General features: G+C 43.6%; 2 protein-coding genes across 5 annotated transcripts; both read right to left on the bottom strand.

Moving 5' to 3' along the window:
• Positions 1 to 137: 137 nt before the first annotated feature.
• Positions 138 to 6097, bottom strand: asb3 (ankyrin repeat and SOCS box containing 3). 4 transcript variants are annotated; one of them, XM_055940856.1, is made up of 6 exons: positions 6009 to 6097; positions 5315 to 5529; positions 4607 to 4774; positions 4291 to 4536; positions 757 to 1605; positions 138 to 572 (listed from the first exon to the last, which is right to left on the bottom strand). In XM_055940856.1, exons 2-6 carry the CDS (start codon positions 5511 to 5513, stop codon positions 376 to 378), a joined length of 1659 nt encoding a protein of 552 aa, XP_055796831.1. In that variant the 5' UTR covers positions 5514 to 5529; positions 6009 to 6097; the 3' UTR covers positions 138 to 375. The 4 variants fall into 4 exon arrangements, with proteins under 4 accessions (XP_055796831.1, XP_055796832.1, XP_055796830.1 ...); XM_055940857.1 differs by having other exon boundaries at positions 4291 to 4533; positions 4607 to 4777; XM_055940855.1 differs by having other exon boundaries at positions 4607 to 4777.
• Positions 6098 to 6284: 187 nt separating this feature from the next.
• ftsj3 (FtsJ RNA 2'-O-methyltransferase 3) lies at positions 6285 to 14427 on the bottom strand. The gene is made up of 21 exons (XM_055940854.1): positions 14229 to 14427; positions 13739 to 13844; positions 13491 to 13537; positions 13266 to 13345; positions 12942 to 13041; positions 12522 to 12716; positions 12170 to 12285; positions 11981 to 12085; positions 11735 to 11835; positions 11480 to 11566; positions 10903 to 11082; positions 9828 to 9963; positions 9464 to 9654; positions 9160 to 9274; positions 8804 to 8888; positions 8452 to 8596; positions 8073 to 8161; positions 7856 to 7958; positions 7567 to 7750; positions 7284 to 7378; positions 6285 to 7072 (listed from the first exon to the last, which is right to left on the bottom strand). Exons 1-21 carry the CDS (start codon positions 14293 to 14295, stop codon positions 6769 to 6771), a joined length of 2631 nt encoding a protein of 876 aa, XP_055796829.1. The 5' UTR covers positions 14296 to 14427; the 3' UTR covers positions 6285 to 6768.
• Between the last annotated feature and the right edge of the window lie 2709 nt (positions 14428 to 17136).

Below are 17136 nucleotides of genomic sequence, written 5' to 3' on the forward strand. Positions count from 1 at the left end.
TGGGGTAAGGTAAGAAAAAAACAAACGCATATTTGAACTAGAAAAATATGTTTTACAAACTACTGTCAGCACACTTTCCCCCCAAACTAAAACCACAATGGAACAGATTTTTAAAAAGAAAAAAGTTTACTCCAAAACAGCTTAATACTTTGTTTTAATGAACAATAATCAAAACAAATCATACAGGCAATTCTACAAAGAATACAAAACTATTCATTTTCACCAACATCTGTGTTCAAATAGAGCTGATCTATTCCAAAATCACACATCAACAGAACAGAAACAGCTGTGCATAAGGAACTGGGTGTGTGTGGATATTTTTTAATTGAGGACATCTCTTCAGTGGTAGGTTATATGAAGCCCTGTATGTCATCGTTATAGACGCTGTGGAAACCCTCTCTGTGGGACTGTTGTTGCGTGTGAGGGTGGTGGGATGTCTCTGAACTGGAGGTATATCTGCAGTGGGGGGGGGAGAGGAAGCTGTCGGACCACATCTGTCTGCATCAGAGCCACTGAACCCAACTCTTCCCTGACCCGCAGCCTGCAGAGGTGAGAGAGAGATGGCACACACTCTATACACACACACACACACACCATTATTATTCATCTGTTGACAGTTTTCCGTGTGTGTGTGCATGTGTCGCTATTAGTTGTGTGCATATTATCCAGTGGTTGAATGCCCTTATTTTAAGTCAGTCTGGATAAGACGTTCTTCAGCTAAATGCAAAAAATGTAATATTTGTACGTGTGTCTTACCGTGATGTGGCCTCCAGGTGCTCTCCTTTCGGGGTAGCAGTATATCCTTTAGTGGGTGAGAAAGAGTCGACCAATTGACAAACTGCAGGAAGTAATTCAAAACCTCACTGTCTGCCTTCCTCAGCGTGTAAGGTTGCTGCAACAGTAGGGAGGGCTCCAGGCCTGCCTGAAGTAACGTGGGCAACCAATAGGAGGCATGGCATACCATGTCGAGCGCCTCACACACCAGCCCACGCAACTCTTCTGGACTGAGTGGGCTGTTGCTCTGCTGCTCTGGCCTAGAGCAGAGCGAGATGGTCCTGCTTAGCTGCTCTGGTCTGGGGATGCTCCTTTGTTGTAAGACATACTGCAGCACATCGGATTTGCACATGGCCAGAATGTAGAGCCATTCCCGTCCGGTCAAAGTGGCCCCTGCGGCTACAAGCAAGCGAGCCGAATCGCTAAAGGGCTGGGAGGATGTGCATTTCAAGGCGAGGGTGTAGGCGAGCGGCGATGTGGTGTCTGAGCTGAAGAGGGAGCTACAGTCCTGGGCGTCCGGGCTGAAGCCGGCCCTTAGCAGCAGATCTACACAGTGGCTGTGATTGTTCTTCACAGCAGAGTACAGCGGACTCAACTCACCCTCTCCATGGTCACACACCCGGTCTGTCACAGCAATCAGCCTGGCCAGGACAGTGTTGTGGCCGAACTCGGCAGCTGCGTGGATGGGGAGCTGTGGCCAGTTGTCGGAACAAGACAGGTTTGGGTTGGCATTGTGGTCCAGAAGAATCTCCACACAGCCCTCGTGGCCCTCCTGTGACGCAATCAGCAGCGGTGTTGCCAAGTCTGACGCCTGGGCGTTCACATTGGCACCTACAACCCAAACATGTAAACAACATACAATGTTTATACAGTGACTTAAAGGCCCAATGCAGCCATTTTTATATCAATATCAAATCATTTCTGAGTAACAATTAAGTACCTTACTGTATAGCTGTATAGTACATAGTCCATCTGTAAACTACCCACCCAATTTACCTACCTCACCCCCATACTGCTTTTATTTATTTACTTTTCTGCTCTTTTGCACACCAGTATCTCTTCTTGCACATGATCATCTGATGATTTATCACTCCAGTGTTAATCTGCTAAATTGTAATTATTCGATTTATTGCCTACCTCATGCCTTTTGCACACATTGTATATAGATTCTCTTTTTCCTACCATGTTATTGACTTGTTTATTGTTTACTCCATGTGTAACTCTGTGTTGTTGTCTGTTCACACTGCTATGCTTTATCTTGGCCAGGTCGCAGTTGCAAATGAGAACTTGTTCTCAACTAGCCTACCTGGTTAAATAAAGGTGAAATAAAAAAATAAATAAATAAAATAAGGTGCATTCACACTGCATTTCAGCCCAGGGCTAAGGGAGACTTTGGTCCTGGTCTAAGCGAGTGTTCAGACTTGCGCATTGTAAAGTGGGCTAGCGCCAACATTAGCCCAGGGCTAGCTGGCTCTGGGCCGGAGCAGGGTTAGCACTGACTTTTTGGGGCTAGCCCCAGAAACATGGTGCCAAAATAGCCCGTGTGAAACGGGGTCAAGAACAACGCATAGAATTCACTGTCCAATCACGATAACGGCACTTTCACTTAATTAGCATATGTTCGTGATGTGTTCTGCACGCTATCTTAATGAGTACATTTATATTATTTCATATATCCATATGCAGACAAATACTTTAATCCGTGCAAAAACATTGGTTGTTATGTCTATTTTCTAAATTTTCAAACCATCACCTTTGGAAATCAAATGCTAGAAGCAAGAGGACTTCAAATGCTAGAAGCAAGAGGACTTCAAATGCTAGAAGCAAGAGGACTTCAAATGCTAGAAGCAAGAGGACTTCAAATGCTAGAAGCAAGAGGACTTCAAATGCTAGAAGCAAGAGGACTTCAAATGCTAGAAGCAAGAGGACTTCAAATGCTAGAAGCAAGAGGACTTCAAATGCTAGAAGCAAGAGGACTTCAAATGCTAGAAGCAAGAGGACTTCAAATGCTAGAAGCAAGAGGACTTCAAATGCTAGAAGCAAGAGGACTTCAAATGCTAGAAGCAAGAGGACTTCAAATGCTAGAAGCAAGAGGACTTCAAATGCTAGAAGCAAGAGGACTTCAAATGCTAGAAGCAAGAGGACTTCAAATGCTAGAAGCAAGAGGACTTCAAATGCTAGAAGCAAGAGGACTTCAAATGCTAGAAGCAAGAGGACTTCAAATGCTAGAAGCAAGAGGACTTCAAATGCTAGAAGCAAGAGGACTTCAAATGCTAGAAGCAAGAGGACTTCAAATGCTAGAAGCAAGAGGGCTTCAAATGCTAGAAGCAAGAGGGCTTCAAATGCTAGAAGCAAGAGGGCTTCAAATGCTAGAAGCAAGAGGGCTTCAAATGCTAGAAGCAAGAGGGCTTCAAATGCTAGAAGCAAGAGGGCTTCAAATGCTAGAAGCAAGAGGGCTTCAAATGCTAGAAGCAAGAGGGCTTCAAATGCTAGAAGCAAGAGGGCTTCAAATGCTAGAAGCAAGAGGGCTTCAAATGCTAGAAGCAAGAGGGCTTCAAATGCTAGAAGCAAGAGGGCTTCAAATGCTAGAAGCAAGAGGGCTTCAAATGCTAGAAGCAAGAGGGCTTCAAATGCTAGAAGCAAGAGGGCTTCAAATGCTAGAAGCAAGAGGGCTTCAAATGCTAGAAGCAAGAGGGCTTCAAATGCTAGAAGCAAGAGGGCTTCAAATGCTAGAAGCAAGAGGGCTTCAAATGCTAGAAGCAGGAGGGCTTCAAATGCTAGGCTAGAAGCAGGAGGGCTTCAAATGCTAGGCTAGAAGCAGGAGGGCTTCAAATGCTAGGCTAGAAGCAGGAGGGCTTCAAATGCTAGGCTAGAAGGAGGAGGACAAATGTCTTATTGTTTATAACATTGGTCGCGTGGCAAAGAATGTTGGTCGCATGTATGTTTGTCCGTTAGCCCAGGGCTTTGGAATACAAGTGTGAATCCTTAGCCCGGGCTAACAAATAGTTGTGTGAACACAGGATAAGCTAACCCAGGGGCAGTCTCGCCTGGCGATAAGAACAATGCAGTGTGAAAGGCCCTATAGATTTCCATTTAAAAAATGGGCAAAAATGGCTTTTTAGCAACAATAAACAACCCCTGAAGAAATAATTTTGTTAGGGCTGTCGGAGTGGTCTATGTGGGGAGAGTAAAATTGAAAACTAGCTGTAAATCGGCAGTTTTGGAACGTATTGTTATTGGTCTAATAACCAATTTACTGTATAGTGACGTCACCATGGAAAACGGCAACTCTCGCCCATGCAAACCTGCTGATTAGAAGGTCCTGTGTAGATTGTATTTTTAACCAGCAACTATCAGGAAATAACACATCCAATTTTTACACGTTTTTACAGTGCTTGTTTCATCAGCTGTGGTACAATATGATATAAAACACTGGGGGAAGAAACAGAATTTTCACTGAACCGGGCTTAAAAAAAAAAAAAATGAAAATCAGAAAGCGCACACACAGATGTGTACCTGCGTCAGCGAGGATCTGGAGACACTGCTTTTGTCCGTACTGTGCAGCCACAAACAGGGGAGTGATCATGTGGTCGTCAAACACCTCCAGGCGACACACGCCCACCAGGATACGCACAATGTCACTGTGACCTTTATAGGCAGCCTGATGAAGGCAGGTCCAGCAGGAGGCTGTGTGTGTTCCGTTAACCTCTGCCCCTTTCCGCACCAGCAACTCCACGATATCTGTGTGCCCACAGTCTACTGCTACACACACACACTTTTAATAAGACCTATAACACAGTTCAAGTGTTTTGTCTGTGTCGGTGTGCCTTACCTGCGTAGAGAGGGCAGGACAGGTCATTGGTTGGCTGGTTGATGTCAGCGTGTGCTCTGAGGAGGAGCTTGACCACGGCCAGGTGTCTGCGCTGCACGGCCAGGTACAACGCCGACTCACCCTCATGTGTCAGAGAGCCCATGTAGGCACGGCAACCACGGGAGTTTCCTGCTGAAGAGCCAATGGAAAGAGGAGCCAAGGAGGTTAGTGAAGGATCCACTTTTAGAATATTTTAATGCCCCTTTTAGGTGCCCTTCAGATAAACTATATTTCAATTAATTGAAAACCCATCTTCTACCCATCTCTTCCCTTTCACTAATTGGAAAATACTTGACAGGTGAAAACAATATGGTGGAAGCTCATTAGGTTGCAGTGGAGGCTGGCTCATAATAATGGCTGGAATGGAGTCAGTGGGAATGGTATCAACCGCATCGTTGATGTGTAAGATACTATAATGGAATGGTATCAACCATATCGTTGATGTGAATGATACTATCATGGAATGGTATCAACCACATCGTTGATGTGTATGATACTATTCCATTAACTCGATTCCAGCCATTTATGAGCCAGCCTCCACTGTTAGGTTAGGTTTTCACTTGGTCAGTTCCTTCGGATCAGAGCAATGAAGGAGATGAATTTATTTTATTTTTTACAAAGAGCCATAGAATTAGAGAGATGGTTCCCTTCTCTCAACTCAAACCTTACCGGCAGCCTTAAGTAGTTCGCGCACACATACGACGGTGCCGGCGGCTGCAGCCTCGTGGAGGGCGTTCCAGCCACGGTTATCCCTGCTGTCCACACTGCAGCCTCTCTGGATCAGTAAGCTCACACGCCTGACATTTCTCTCGCGTGCTGCCACCGCAAGACTGGACACCGTGTCGCTGTAACACTCAGTAAAGTCCATCCTCCTTACCTCTCACCTGAAAGACACGGATATAATAGGCCTATATAATGAGGAAGAGGCGACGGAGAGATGGATGAAAGGACAAATTGGAGGGATCAGAAGAGATGTGGGGGAAGAGGGAAAGGAGGTCCACTTAATATAGCCTGGACCTAGATCGGGTTGTGCTCTTTTCAACTCCGTTGTCATTACCGAGACAAACAATGAGTTGGGGTGATGGCACACACGGATTGGCATGCAAACACATTTCAATAGTCTAATATATGAACTTGTATGTATAACGTTAGCTATCGTTACTTCTCTCTAGTTACTAGAAGTAGCCAAAATCCTCTAGTGGTGGTTCTGGCTTGGCTAACGGTTTAGCTAGCTAACAGAAGTAATAGGCTTGTAAGACTGCATGTTTAGTCGACAGAAGTGTGATTGGCGATCAAAATGATTATTACGCTGCTACAATTTCTAATAGGACATATTAATTCAATAAGAAAGCAGTTTAGATACCTTTTCAGATGTTTGCAACATCGACAAAACACCCGCGTTGAACCACTTCCGTACACACTCGATGTATACCCTATCATTGGACTAAAGTAAAAACTCCGCCCATCCAGCGGCCCGAGGATGGTGACGTTGACCAATTCGTTCACCAATCATGAGCAAATGATGGTGAGGACATAGATTAACATGAGTAAAAAAATATTGAATTTCAAAATCGTTGTAGGGGTGACCATCGGATGAAGAAACTTTAGTTCGTGAAGAGAATCAGGGAGGTACAGATGATTAGTTAACTTGTTTCATCAAGACATTTATTGTGAAATCAGTATTTACAAGATTTAAAAGAACATCTGTGGAAAGCACATGTATTTTAATACACATTTCTATTAATGTGAAATCTTGATCTAAACCATTTATTACAGAGTGGTTCAGGGTGTGCACTGAAACAGCTTCAGTCAACACCGGATGTAAGGCAAGTAGGACATCCTCTCATAGAAAGATGTACACACAGCACTCCTTTTATTTACCCAAAAGATTGGAGGATACCTGTATTGTTTTATCATGCTTTTCAGTACGGAGGTCACTGTTTCGGTAGATGGTCTCAAAGTACACCAGGGAAGCTCTGTTGCCCACAATTCCACTGTAGCAGAACCAGCAGTGTGGCAGCCATCTTAGCTTGCCTATATGACAACTCTCAGATACAAAATGGAGGGGAAAGATAATTTAACCTCCGAAAACAAAAGGAGGGGACAGAGCGGTGTTCTTTTACTCATTTCCTGCCAGGACGTCCTTTTCCACCCTTCATCCCTCCTCTTCCACCCTTAAATCCTCCTCCACCACCCCTGCCTTTTCCTTTCCCCCCTCCTTTCCCCTTCCCTCCTTTTTTGCCCCCTCTCTCGCGCTGCTCTTTCCTCTGCATGCCTCTCATGTCCTTCTTCATGCGGCCGTCCACCACTTTGAACTGGCCACTGACACCGCCCGGACGACGAACCCTCTTGGTACCAGAGCCCTTCTTGGCCACGACGTACGTGACCTCCCTCTTCTCCTTACCAAGGCCCGCCTTCTTATAGATACTAAAAGAACAGAGAGAAGGGACTTTACTTACTAAAGTAAAATGTTGGTGGTACATGTCACTGGTAGAGTAAAGTGGTAGTTATTTAGCTAGCCACATGTGTAGTAAAGTCCTACTGTAATGGGACATGTCACTGCCAGAGATGTAGCAGTGTAAATGGTTGTGGTACATGTAGTCGCAGAGGTTTTGATGGTGTAAAATTGCATTTGTACCTCTTTAGCTGGGCCATCTTCTCCCTTTCACCAATGTCCACTGTGTTGACCACGGCCTCCGCCTTCTTCTTGGCTGACTCCATCTTCTTCAGCATCTGTCATACCGCACAGATAAACAAAGGTCACATACTGTATGCTGCATCCTCCATCTTTACACCCTTTCTCCATCTGTCTCCCACCTTTTTACCCAACATCCTCCTCTACCCTCATTCCCCTGTCTCCCTTCATAATATTATCTTTCCCCCTCTACATCTACCCTCTCGTTCCACCATCTCTCTCTCACCCTCTTCTTCTTCCTGGCCTTGGCCTCAGCCACTCGTTTAATGGGCCTGGCGTTGATCTCCTTCCATTTTGCCTTGTACTCCTCCACCATCTCCTTGGTGACGGGGATAGGCTTATTCCTGTGTTTCTTCTCGTCATCCAAGAACCACTCGGGCACCTCGCACTGGTCCTCCGAGCTAGCAAACCTGAACACATACATTGTCACACAGAAATAATACATGGCATGGCTAAATAAGTAGTATCATTAGAGAACACACACACACACACACAAACTAATCAGCTAATCTTGCCTGTGGAAGGAGCCGTCAACCAGGTCCCTTGATCTCTTCTTGGAGGTGGCGATCTGACAGCCCAGGGCCAAACCCTCTGCATTCATGATGCGAGCACGCTTGCCTGGGGGAACATACACCAGTTAAAGCTTTAGGACCGCTTAAAATCTTGCCATTGGTCTAATGGTCTAAACAGTCACTCTAAGGCCCGCGCCCTAGACATGTTCTCTTTACTCACTGGTGCTCTCCACTGGCACCACCTGGAAGTCGTCGTCGTCTCCTTGGATACCGCCGGACCCTTTAGCCGCCTTCATCTGAGCGATACTCCTGTAGACCACACATGATGTTTACACTTTTAGAGGACGGGGGAAAGGGCATATTTTGGTCATAAGCCAAGTCATAATGTCTACCAGCACTACCCCTGTTGGAATCTGGCAAATAGAAGACTGTGCAATCTAATATTAATCTCAAATCAAAGAATTCCTTCAATCATTTTTCAATCTGTTCGCTATCAGAATCCTGCAAAATTGATGAAAAGGTATTTTGTTAACAATATGACAAAATGGGACAAAAGTTCTAGTCTATTCTTTAATAAGTCATGTGACATGAGCCCTGACTTCTCATCATCCTCGTCACTGCTGTTGTCATCAGAGTAGCTGTCGTGATCCCCCGCTGCCCCAGCTTCCTGTGAAGGCCCCGCCTCTTCCCCCTCGGGCTGGGCCGTATCAGGCTCCTTTTGGGCTTTCCTCTTCTTCCCCTTGGCTGGAGACACAACAAAGGTGTTACAAAAAGTTCATCCAACACTCTTCTCTCACTACGGACAAATCTCAGTCTAAAGTGGACTCTTCCCTTTTACCTACACTGGGCTGAAAGCAATATGGTGGACACCTACTGGGAATTTCCACCTATCAAACAGGAGGGGAGGAAGACACTTTATTGTGATGCAGTCCTGCTGTACTCTTCCTGTACCTGTAGGGTCCTTGTTCTGTAGCATTTGTGTCTGCCGCAGCTCGCTCGCTGCATCTCCGTCCAGATCCAGTTCAGAGAAGATGTCCTGTGGGGGTCAGAAAGTCACATCATAAGGTCAGAGGTCACAGAGATGAGAGAACCAAGGGTACTATAAAAGTACTCCATGTGCATGAGGAAGTCTGTGTTAGTGGGTGGGCGCGTACAGCGTGTCGGTGAGCATGTATGTGTGGGTGGGTCAGTGAGTGTGTGTGGGTGAGTACAGTGTGTTGTGTGTGGCTGCAGCGTGTTGTTGTGTGTCTGACTGTGCGTGTGAGTACAGAGTGTTGTGTGTGGGTGACTGTGTGTGTACTACAGACCTTGCTGAACCACATGCTGGTCTCACGGTCCCTCTTCTCCTCCTTTCCCTCCAGCTCCACTATCAGGCCACTCCCTTCTTCCTCCTCATCCTCCTTCTCCACACTGAATGACACTCTACAACACACATCAAGCATTGAAAAAAAAAAAAAAGTAACATTGCAACAGCAGTTTTGTCAACATTTTTATGAAGTTATGAGCCAAAAGTGGATTGAGTAGAAGTTATTTAATGTACGAAGTTAAAGTGACTGCCCTGAGTGTCAAAAGCAGCGTTACAGACAGAGACAAACTGAGTGAAAGACATACTTTTTCTTGGTGGCCTTGTCCTTGGCCATCTCCTTCTGATTTTCTATGATCTCATCTAAGTCGTCATCGTCCAGGTCAGAGACCAGGGAGACCTCGTCACTGTCACCGTCGTCAGAGAAGTACAGGTCCTCCTCCCCTTCCACCATGGCATCAGCTAACTTCATGTCCCCCTTGGTGATCTCACACAGAACCTAGGAGAGGGACGGAATGAGGGGAAAGATGAAGCTTTTCACAATCATGAGAAATACAATACATTACCATTTTATGAGTCAAAAACAAAAACATCCTTTCTAAAAATCTATTCAAAACCATGTCCATGGTCAATTGGTGTGTGCATGTGCATGCATATGGGTCTCTGTGTTACCGTGGCCTTGTTAATGGTTGCGAGGGAGAACATGGAGGAGTCGTTGCCATCTGCGATGGAGACTCCCGGCAGGTCCATCTTCAGTGCCACCCTCTCTCTCTGCTTCCTCCTCTCCTTCAGAAGCTTCTTCTTCTTCCTAGTTGGCACAACACACAAGCACGCACGTCAGCACAACACCTCACATTGGACAATACAGCACCGGTCACAGAATATACCAGCAAACATGTGCTATATTTCCTGTTTGTAAGGTGTGTTGACGTCTGTCATATCATAACCCCCCTCCCTTAAATCCGGAAGCAGTTGCCATCAGGCCGCAGACTTAGGTCTCTGCCCCTCAAGACCAAGACACCAGTTGTGCCAGCATCAGTAAGGCTTTTTAATGAACATTGATTCTTGGGACTTGTGTATTGTATCTGTAATGTGTGAATAGTGAAGTTATTCTATTTTGATCCATCAAATCCCATTGTTGGTATATGCACTAGAGAGCAGATAGGTGAGCATAGACTTAGTCTCAGCTCTGCCATCTCGTCAGTATAAAGACTTACCGTCTCAGCTCTGCCATCTCCTCAGTATAAAGACTTACCGTCTCAGCTCTGCCATCTCCTCAGTATAAAGACTTACCGTCTCAGCTCTGCCATCTCCTCAGTATAAAGACTTACCGTCTCAGCTCTGCCATCTCCTCAGTATAAAGACTTACCGTCTCAGCTCTGCCTTCTCCTCAGTATAAAGACTTACCGTCTCAGCTCTGCCATCTCCTCAGTATAAAGACTTAGTCTCAGCTCTGCCATCTCCTCAGTATAAAGACTTACCGTCTCAGCTCTGCCTTCTCCTCAGAATAAAGACTTACCGTCTCAGCTCTGCCATCTTCTCAGTATAAAGACTTACGGTCTCAGCTCTGCCTTCTCCTCAGTATAAAGACTTACCGTCTCAGCTCTGCCATCTCGTCAGTATAAAGACTTACCGTCTCAGCTCTGCCATCTCCTCAGTATAAAGACTTACCGTCTCAGCTCTGCCATCTCCTCAGTATAAAGACTTACCGTCTCAGCTCTGCCTTCTCCTCAGAATAAAGACTTACCGTCTCAGCTCTGCCACCTCCTCGGCTTTCAGCTCGGCCAGTTTCTGCTCCATCTCTTCCTCCTCCAACTCGGCCTCTTCTTCCTTCTTTTCAGCCACCGTCATTTTCTTTTTCTCCTTCTCCTCTTTCTTCTCTTCTTTCTTCTCCTCTGCATCGCTCGCCTCCTCACCTGAACTCAGTCTGCACACAAGCACAACAATAAAGGCCAATGTTATTGATGCCTACTGCTCTGTATAATGGGATGTGCAACTTCAAATAATGTTAATTTAGAACCTGACATACCTCATACCTGTGTAAAAGAGATGATCTTGTCTACCAAAATCAGGCCCAATCCCTAGATAGGCAAATCATGATACTCTCATGTGTTCAGACTGGATGGGTGTAAAACAATATGGAGGGAACAAACAGAAGACCAGGTGGAGTCAGTACCTACCTGGATTTGTTCTACCTAGGGCCTTATGTAGTCTAGGGGTTCAATCTGGACTGGGAGTCTAGGGGTTCAATCTGGACTGGGAGTCTCTCTCAATAGAACTTGCTGTAGATATGAAGATTAAGGAATGTTTAAAACAATTCTTACTTGATGTCCTCATCCAGCTGTTTGGCCTCGTCCTTTAGCTTCTTAGCCAGGTATCTCCTCAGCTTGGACCTCCAGTTCAGCAACAGACTGAGGACACACACATACACAGGGTCAGAGGGCAAAGGTCATTGGAGAGCCCTATAGGAGGGCCGGCGACGAGACTTGGGTTGCAGTACATATTTGGGTCTATAAAAAAAACACGTTATGAAGTCAGTGTATTGTTATCATTACAGTATAACAATCTCATTGGCTTACCGGAGCTCCTTGCGGCCCAGAACCTTGATGTCACGGCAACACTCTATGACCTCGTCAGAGGTGGCCTCGTGAGACTCTAACTCAGGGTTGTCAAAATTGATCTGGAGGGACACCCCAATAAAAACAATATTAAAATCTGCTCAGAGACAGAAATGCTATTGTAGCTAAATGTGGTTTAGCTAGCCAGCAAGTTAACTTGCCATCAATGCTGACTGCCATTGTAAAGTTCTGTATAATGCGTCTCACCTCGTTGGCTTTGCTCAAGAAGTCCACAGGGTTGTCAGCCTTGAGGAAGGCGGTCGCTGAGAAGGTGTGATACAGGGTCAGATCACCATCTGTGTATCCTTCCGCCTGAAAAACAGCATGAATGAATGAAGCCACTAAAATATACAGTCTGTTCATTCATAAGACATCACTGTGAAGAATTACACACACCTTTGGTTTCTTCAGAGGGACCAGGTCTTTGATAGCCTTGGCTTGGACCTCCACCTCTTTGAAAGCATGTTTGGGGTCGAAGAACTTGTTGTCAATTTTGTCTGGGGCCAGGTAGCCTGAAATGGAATGAAGTCCCGTCCTCAGTTACTCAACAAGACCAACATTTACCACAATAAACCCAAAGTATATATTTCTCAATTTACTCTCGATACCTGGTGCTAAAGAGCAGGGTTGGAGTCAATTCAGGAAGTGAATGGGAATTCCAATCAGAATGGAAAAATCCTCAATGAATATCAATGGCACTTCTTACTTTTCCAACTCTGCTATAGAGAGTCGGGGTGAACCAACCCACCTTGGCAGATGACGAAGATCTCAGCCGACTCGTTTCTGGAGGCCTGGGGCTTGGTAGCCTGCACCTTCTTGAAGAACTGCTGGAAGATCCACAGCAGTGGCTGGTAGTCTTTGGAGCGGAACACCTTGGTGACAAACGTGCCCCCTTTGGCCAGGAAGTCACACGCCAGCTTCAGAGCCATCAGGGTCAGATGAGCTGGTAGGTAGAGGAGGGTTCAAGCAAGACAAAGATTGTGTTCTGCTCCTCGACACTGATTTATTACCTTCGAATGTCATTAATTTACTGTTAATCTAATACACATTTCTCCTGTACATATGTTATGAGAGTGAACATGCCATATAGCTGATGGACGGACAAACGTGGTGTTAAGCTCATTTCCTCTCAGTTTACATATAAAGGTGTTATCAGTGCGTTACTTACCCTGAGAGAAGGCATCATGCACCCAGTTAGCGCCAACATTTGGAGCTCCGTCGTTTAGGACCACATCCACCTTCCATGTCTGGAGCTCCTTCCTCAGAGCCTGGCCAAAACAACAGTTACGTCAAACACGGTCCTCTTTGAACTAAAGTTGTCACAATTTGGTGATGTATGATGAAGTTACCAACTCATATAACAGTGTATCATAGAATACTGTCCTAGAACATTCAATAGGAGTTATGTCAACACTGTACTGTGATGAACTACATTAAAACACCATCCTGTTATGGTTAAATAACAGACTCACTAATTTGACCTCTGACCTACCTGCCGGCATTTCTCTGTGGTGATGTCCTCTGTCAGGGTGACCACGTTGGGGATAGTTCTGATTGGGACCAAGTCGACACCTTACGAGATAGGAACGCAGTGACATCATCAAATAACTATAACAGCACTGCAACAGGTTATTTTTTTTATATCAGCTAAGTATTACAGCTAAGTATTACGTAAGTTGGTATATGTTAGAGGTGTCTGAGACGAGGTTTGACTCACCAATAACAAGACTGGAGATGGGCATAAACTTGGACGCCACCTGTAACCTATGGTATGACAGAGAGAAAGAATGTTGACAACAAAAAATATATATAAAACAAGATACAAAAATGTTTCATAGGCCTACTACAGGACATGATAATGTTTAACATATCAAATAGCTAGCTAAAGTAAGACTTGACAGTCAGTAGCGTATGAGAGTATATTGAGATCATGTGACACGCGATGCAGATAGCTACGGTACCCACCAACCACCCGGAGCAGCGCACAAGTCCACCAGAGCCCTGGCTTTCTGTAAGAACTGGAATTTTCGGTTCAGCTGAATAAGCTTGAAGGAAGAACGTGAACGATATCCTGAGGGAGAGGAGAGCGAGAGTATTACACATATATAACCAGACAATGTCATTTCTACATTACTAGCCAGCTGTTTTAATGCTACACGATCCAGCTGTCTTGAAATATCAGTATCACAATCCTGACAAGCCAGTTAGCTACAGTATCTCTAGATAGCTAAGTTCTTGAATATTGATGGCTATATGATCAAGGGTACCCAATCCCTGATGAGCAACAATAGCTAGGTAGCTAACGTCACATATACAGTATCTGTTTAAACTCAAAAGCACACAGTACAACTAGCTTACTGTTTAGATACTGTATTAATTAACTTGGACTTGATTTAGCTAGCCCATTTAAATGAGGCTAATAGCACGATGAGTTCTCTACGTTTATAGATCTTACCCGTTTCCTTTGCTAAGTGGTAGAATTTATCTTTTCTGGTCTTTCCAACTTTGAGTTTCTTCCCCATGTTTGCTGGTGTTGTTGATCACTTATTTAAATTGCGTTTCCTTTGGAATATTACGATTTACAAATTACCTAAACAGATTACCAACCACCTCCATGAAAACATAACACGTGTGGCTTCTTTGCGCATGAAATCTACGTCACATATACGTTTGAAGCTTGGAAACTTTATTGAACCAAGGACCAGAACAGACAGATACATTCTTTGCAACTATAAAATAATGTGAGAGATGTACTGCTTGGATTCTTTACCTACGATAGATATAAGTTGAAACAATTTTATGTAATTCATTTCATTATTCTTCTGGACAAATTTCATATTCACAAATGTAAATTTACAAAAAAACACCACATTTTCTTACCTTATAAAAATAACTATATTTTAAGACAACTAAATATTCTACCAACAAAAAAATTCGTTGTTCGAATTATGAGTGTGTGTATGCCCCTTGAGGTGTAATGTGATATTGTACCCCCTAGCCCAAATGTCCTTTGCATATTCTTTATATATACTTGTGTTCCCCATGTCCTTCTTGTATTGATTTGTTGTTAATAAAAATATATATATATATAAATTATATACAGGCCCAGTCAAAAGTTTGGACACACCTCCTCATTCAAAGGTTTTTCTTTATTTTTTACAATTTTCTACATTGTAGAATAATAGTGAAGACATGAAAACTATGAAATAACACTTATGGAATCATATAGTAACCAAAAAAGTGTTAAACAAATCAAAACATATTTTATATTTGAGATTCTTCAACGTAGCCACCCTTTGCATTGATGACAGCTTTGCACACTCTTGGCATTCTCTCAACCAAATACATGAGGTAGTCACCTGGAATGCATTTTAATTAACAGGTGTGCCTTGTTAAAAGTTAATTTGTGGAATTTCTTTCCTTCTTAATGCATTTGAGCCAATCAGTTATGTTGTGACAAAGTAGGGGTGGTATACCAGAGGAGGAGACTGTGTGAATCAGGCCTTCGTGGTCGAATTGCTGCAAAGAAACCACGACTAAAGGACACCAACATGAAAAAGAGACTTGCTTGGGCCAAGAAATACAAGCAATGGACATTAGACCGGTGGAAATCTGTCCGTTGGTCTGATTTTTGGTTCCAACTGCTGTGTCTTTGTGAGATGCAGAGTAGGTGAACAGATGATCTCTGCATGTGTGGTTCCCACCATGAAGCATGGAGGAGGTGTGATGGTGTGGGGATGCTTTGCAGGTGACACTGTCTGTGATTTATTTAGAATTCAAGGCACATTTAAGCAGCATGGCTACCACAGCATTCTGCAGTGATATGCCAGCCCACCTGGTTTGCTCTTAGTGGGACTATCATTTGTTTTTCAACAGGACAATGACCCAGCACACCTCCAGGCTGTGTAAGGGCTATTTGACCAAGAAGGAGAGGGATGGAGTGCTACATCAGATGACCTGGCCTTCACAATCACCCGACCTCAACCCAATTGAGATGGTTTTGGATGAGTTGGACCGCAGAGTTTGGACTGCAGAGCTTTCAGCATTCCAGATGAAACTGGGTGAGAGAATGCCAAGAGTGTGCAAAACTGTCATTAAAGCAAAGGGTGGCTACTTTGAAGAATCTCAAATATAAAATATATTTTGATTTGTTTAACACTTTTTTGGTTAGTACATGATTCCATATGTGTTATTCCATAGTGTTGATGTCTTCACAATTATTCTACAATGTAGAAAATAGTAAAAATAAAGAAAAACCTTTTAATGAGTAGTTGTGTCCAAACTTTTGACTGGTACTAATATATATATATATATCAAATAATGTAGGCACGGTTTCTAAACCCAAAGGCTCAACTTTGCAAGACTTCTGGGAACGCTTGCAAACATCAAACAGACCAGGCCTGGGTTTAGGGTTTGAGAATAAAACATTCTTCCTTATTTGTTAATTTTCTTGAAATCTAAAGGCATAACCAGTTGTGTAAAGCACTTAAGTAAAAATACATGAAACTACTACTTAAGTGCTTTACTTTACTATTTACATGTGACAACTTTTACTTTCCAAAATAAAATGTCATACTTTTTACTACATACATTTTCCCTGACACCCAAAGTACTCATTACATGTTGCATGTTTAGCAGGGAAGACATTTTTTCTAATTCACACACTTATCAAGAGGACATCCCTGGTCATCCCTACTGCCTCTGATCTGTCGAACTCACAAAACACATGCTTTGTTTATAATTAATGTCTGAGTGTTGGAGTGTGTCCCTGGCTATCCGTAAATTAAAGAAAACAAGAAAATGGTGCCATCTGGTTTGCTTTATATAATGAATTTGAAAAGATTCATACTTTTATTTGAGATACTTAAGTATATTTTAGCAATCACATTTACTTTTGATACTTAAGTATATTTAAAACCAAATAGTTTTTAGACTTTTACTCAAGTAGTATTTTACTGCGTGACTCACTTTTACTTGAGTCATTTTCTATTAGGGAATCTTTACTTTTACTCAAGTATGACAATTGGGTGCATTTTCCACCACTGGGCATAACCTAGATTCGAGCCAATGTCTTAAGTAGTTGAACATGTTATTACTCCAACCTTGTGAAAGTGACAAACTGACAGGTTTTAATTTTCGTCAAAAACAACTTTATATCAAAGGAGTACCTTTGAGTTGACCGCCAGCACATGCGCAATTCGGCGCGAGACTACCGTGACACGACGACGTGTACCAATGATTTATATACACACTAGAAACGTTTTTGAAAGCGGTATTTTTAGTTTCCGTGCCTCCATTTTGGAACTCCCGCACCGATGTAAAATATTTTGGAAGCTATAGAAATGCATTTATTAATGTCTACA

Source organism: Salvelinus fontinalis, chromosome 12, assembly GCF_029448725.1.
Source record: "Salvelinus fontinalis isolate EN_2023a chromosome 12, ASM2944872v1, whole genome shotgun sequence".
Classification (NCBI taxonomy): Eukaryota; Metazoa; Chordata; class Actinopteri; order Salmoniformes; family Salmonidae; genus Salvelinus; species Salvelinus fontinalis.

Excerpts from the sequence above, each read along its gene's own strand:
- asb3 (XM_055940855.1), bottom strand. The coding sequence starts at position 5,513 with ATGGACTTTACTGAGTGTTACAGCGACACGGTGTCCAGTCTTGCGGTG. Across the intron at positions 4,778-5,314 it reads CGAACTACTTAAGGCTGCCG|CAGGAAACTCCCGTGGTTGC; the intron begins GTAAGGTTTGAG and ends TTGGCTCTTCAG. Across the intron at positions 1,606-4,290 it reads CCAGATCCTCGCTGACGCAG|GTGCCAATGTGAACGCCCAG; the intron begins GTACACATCTGT and ends TTTGGGTTGTAG.
- ftsj3 (XM_055940854.1), bottom strand. The coding sequence starts at position 14,295 with ATGGGGAAGAAACTCAAAGTTGGAAAGACCAGAAAAGATAAATTCTAC. Across the intron at positions 12,086-12,169 it reads TCCCTCTGAAGAAACCAAAG|GCGGAAGGATACACAGATGG; the intron begins GTGTGTGTAATT and ends GCTGTTTTTCAG. Across the intron at positions 9,655-9,827 it reads CAACCATTAACAAGGCCACG|GTTCTGTGTGAGATCACCAA; the intron begins GTAACACAGAGA and ends TCCCTCTCCTAG.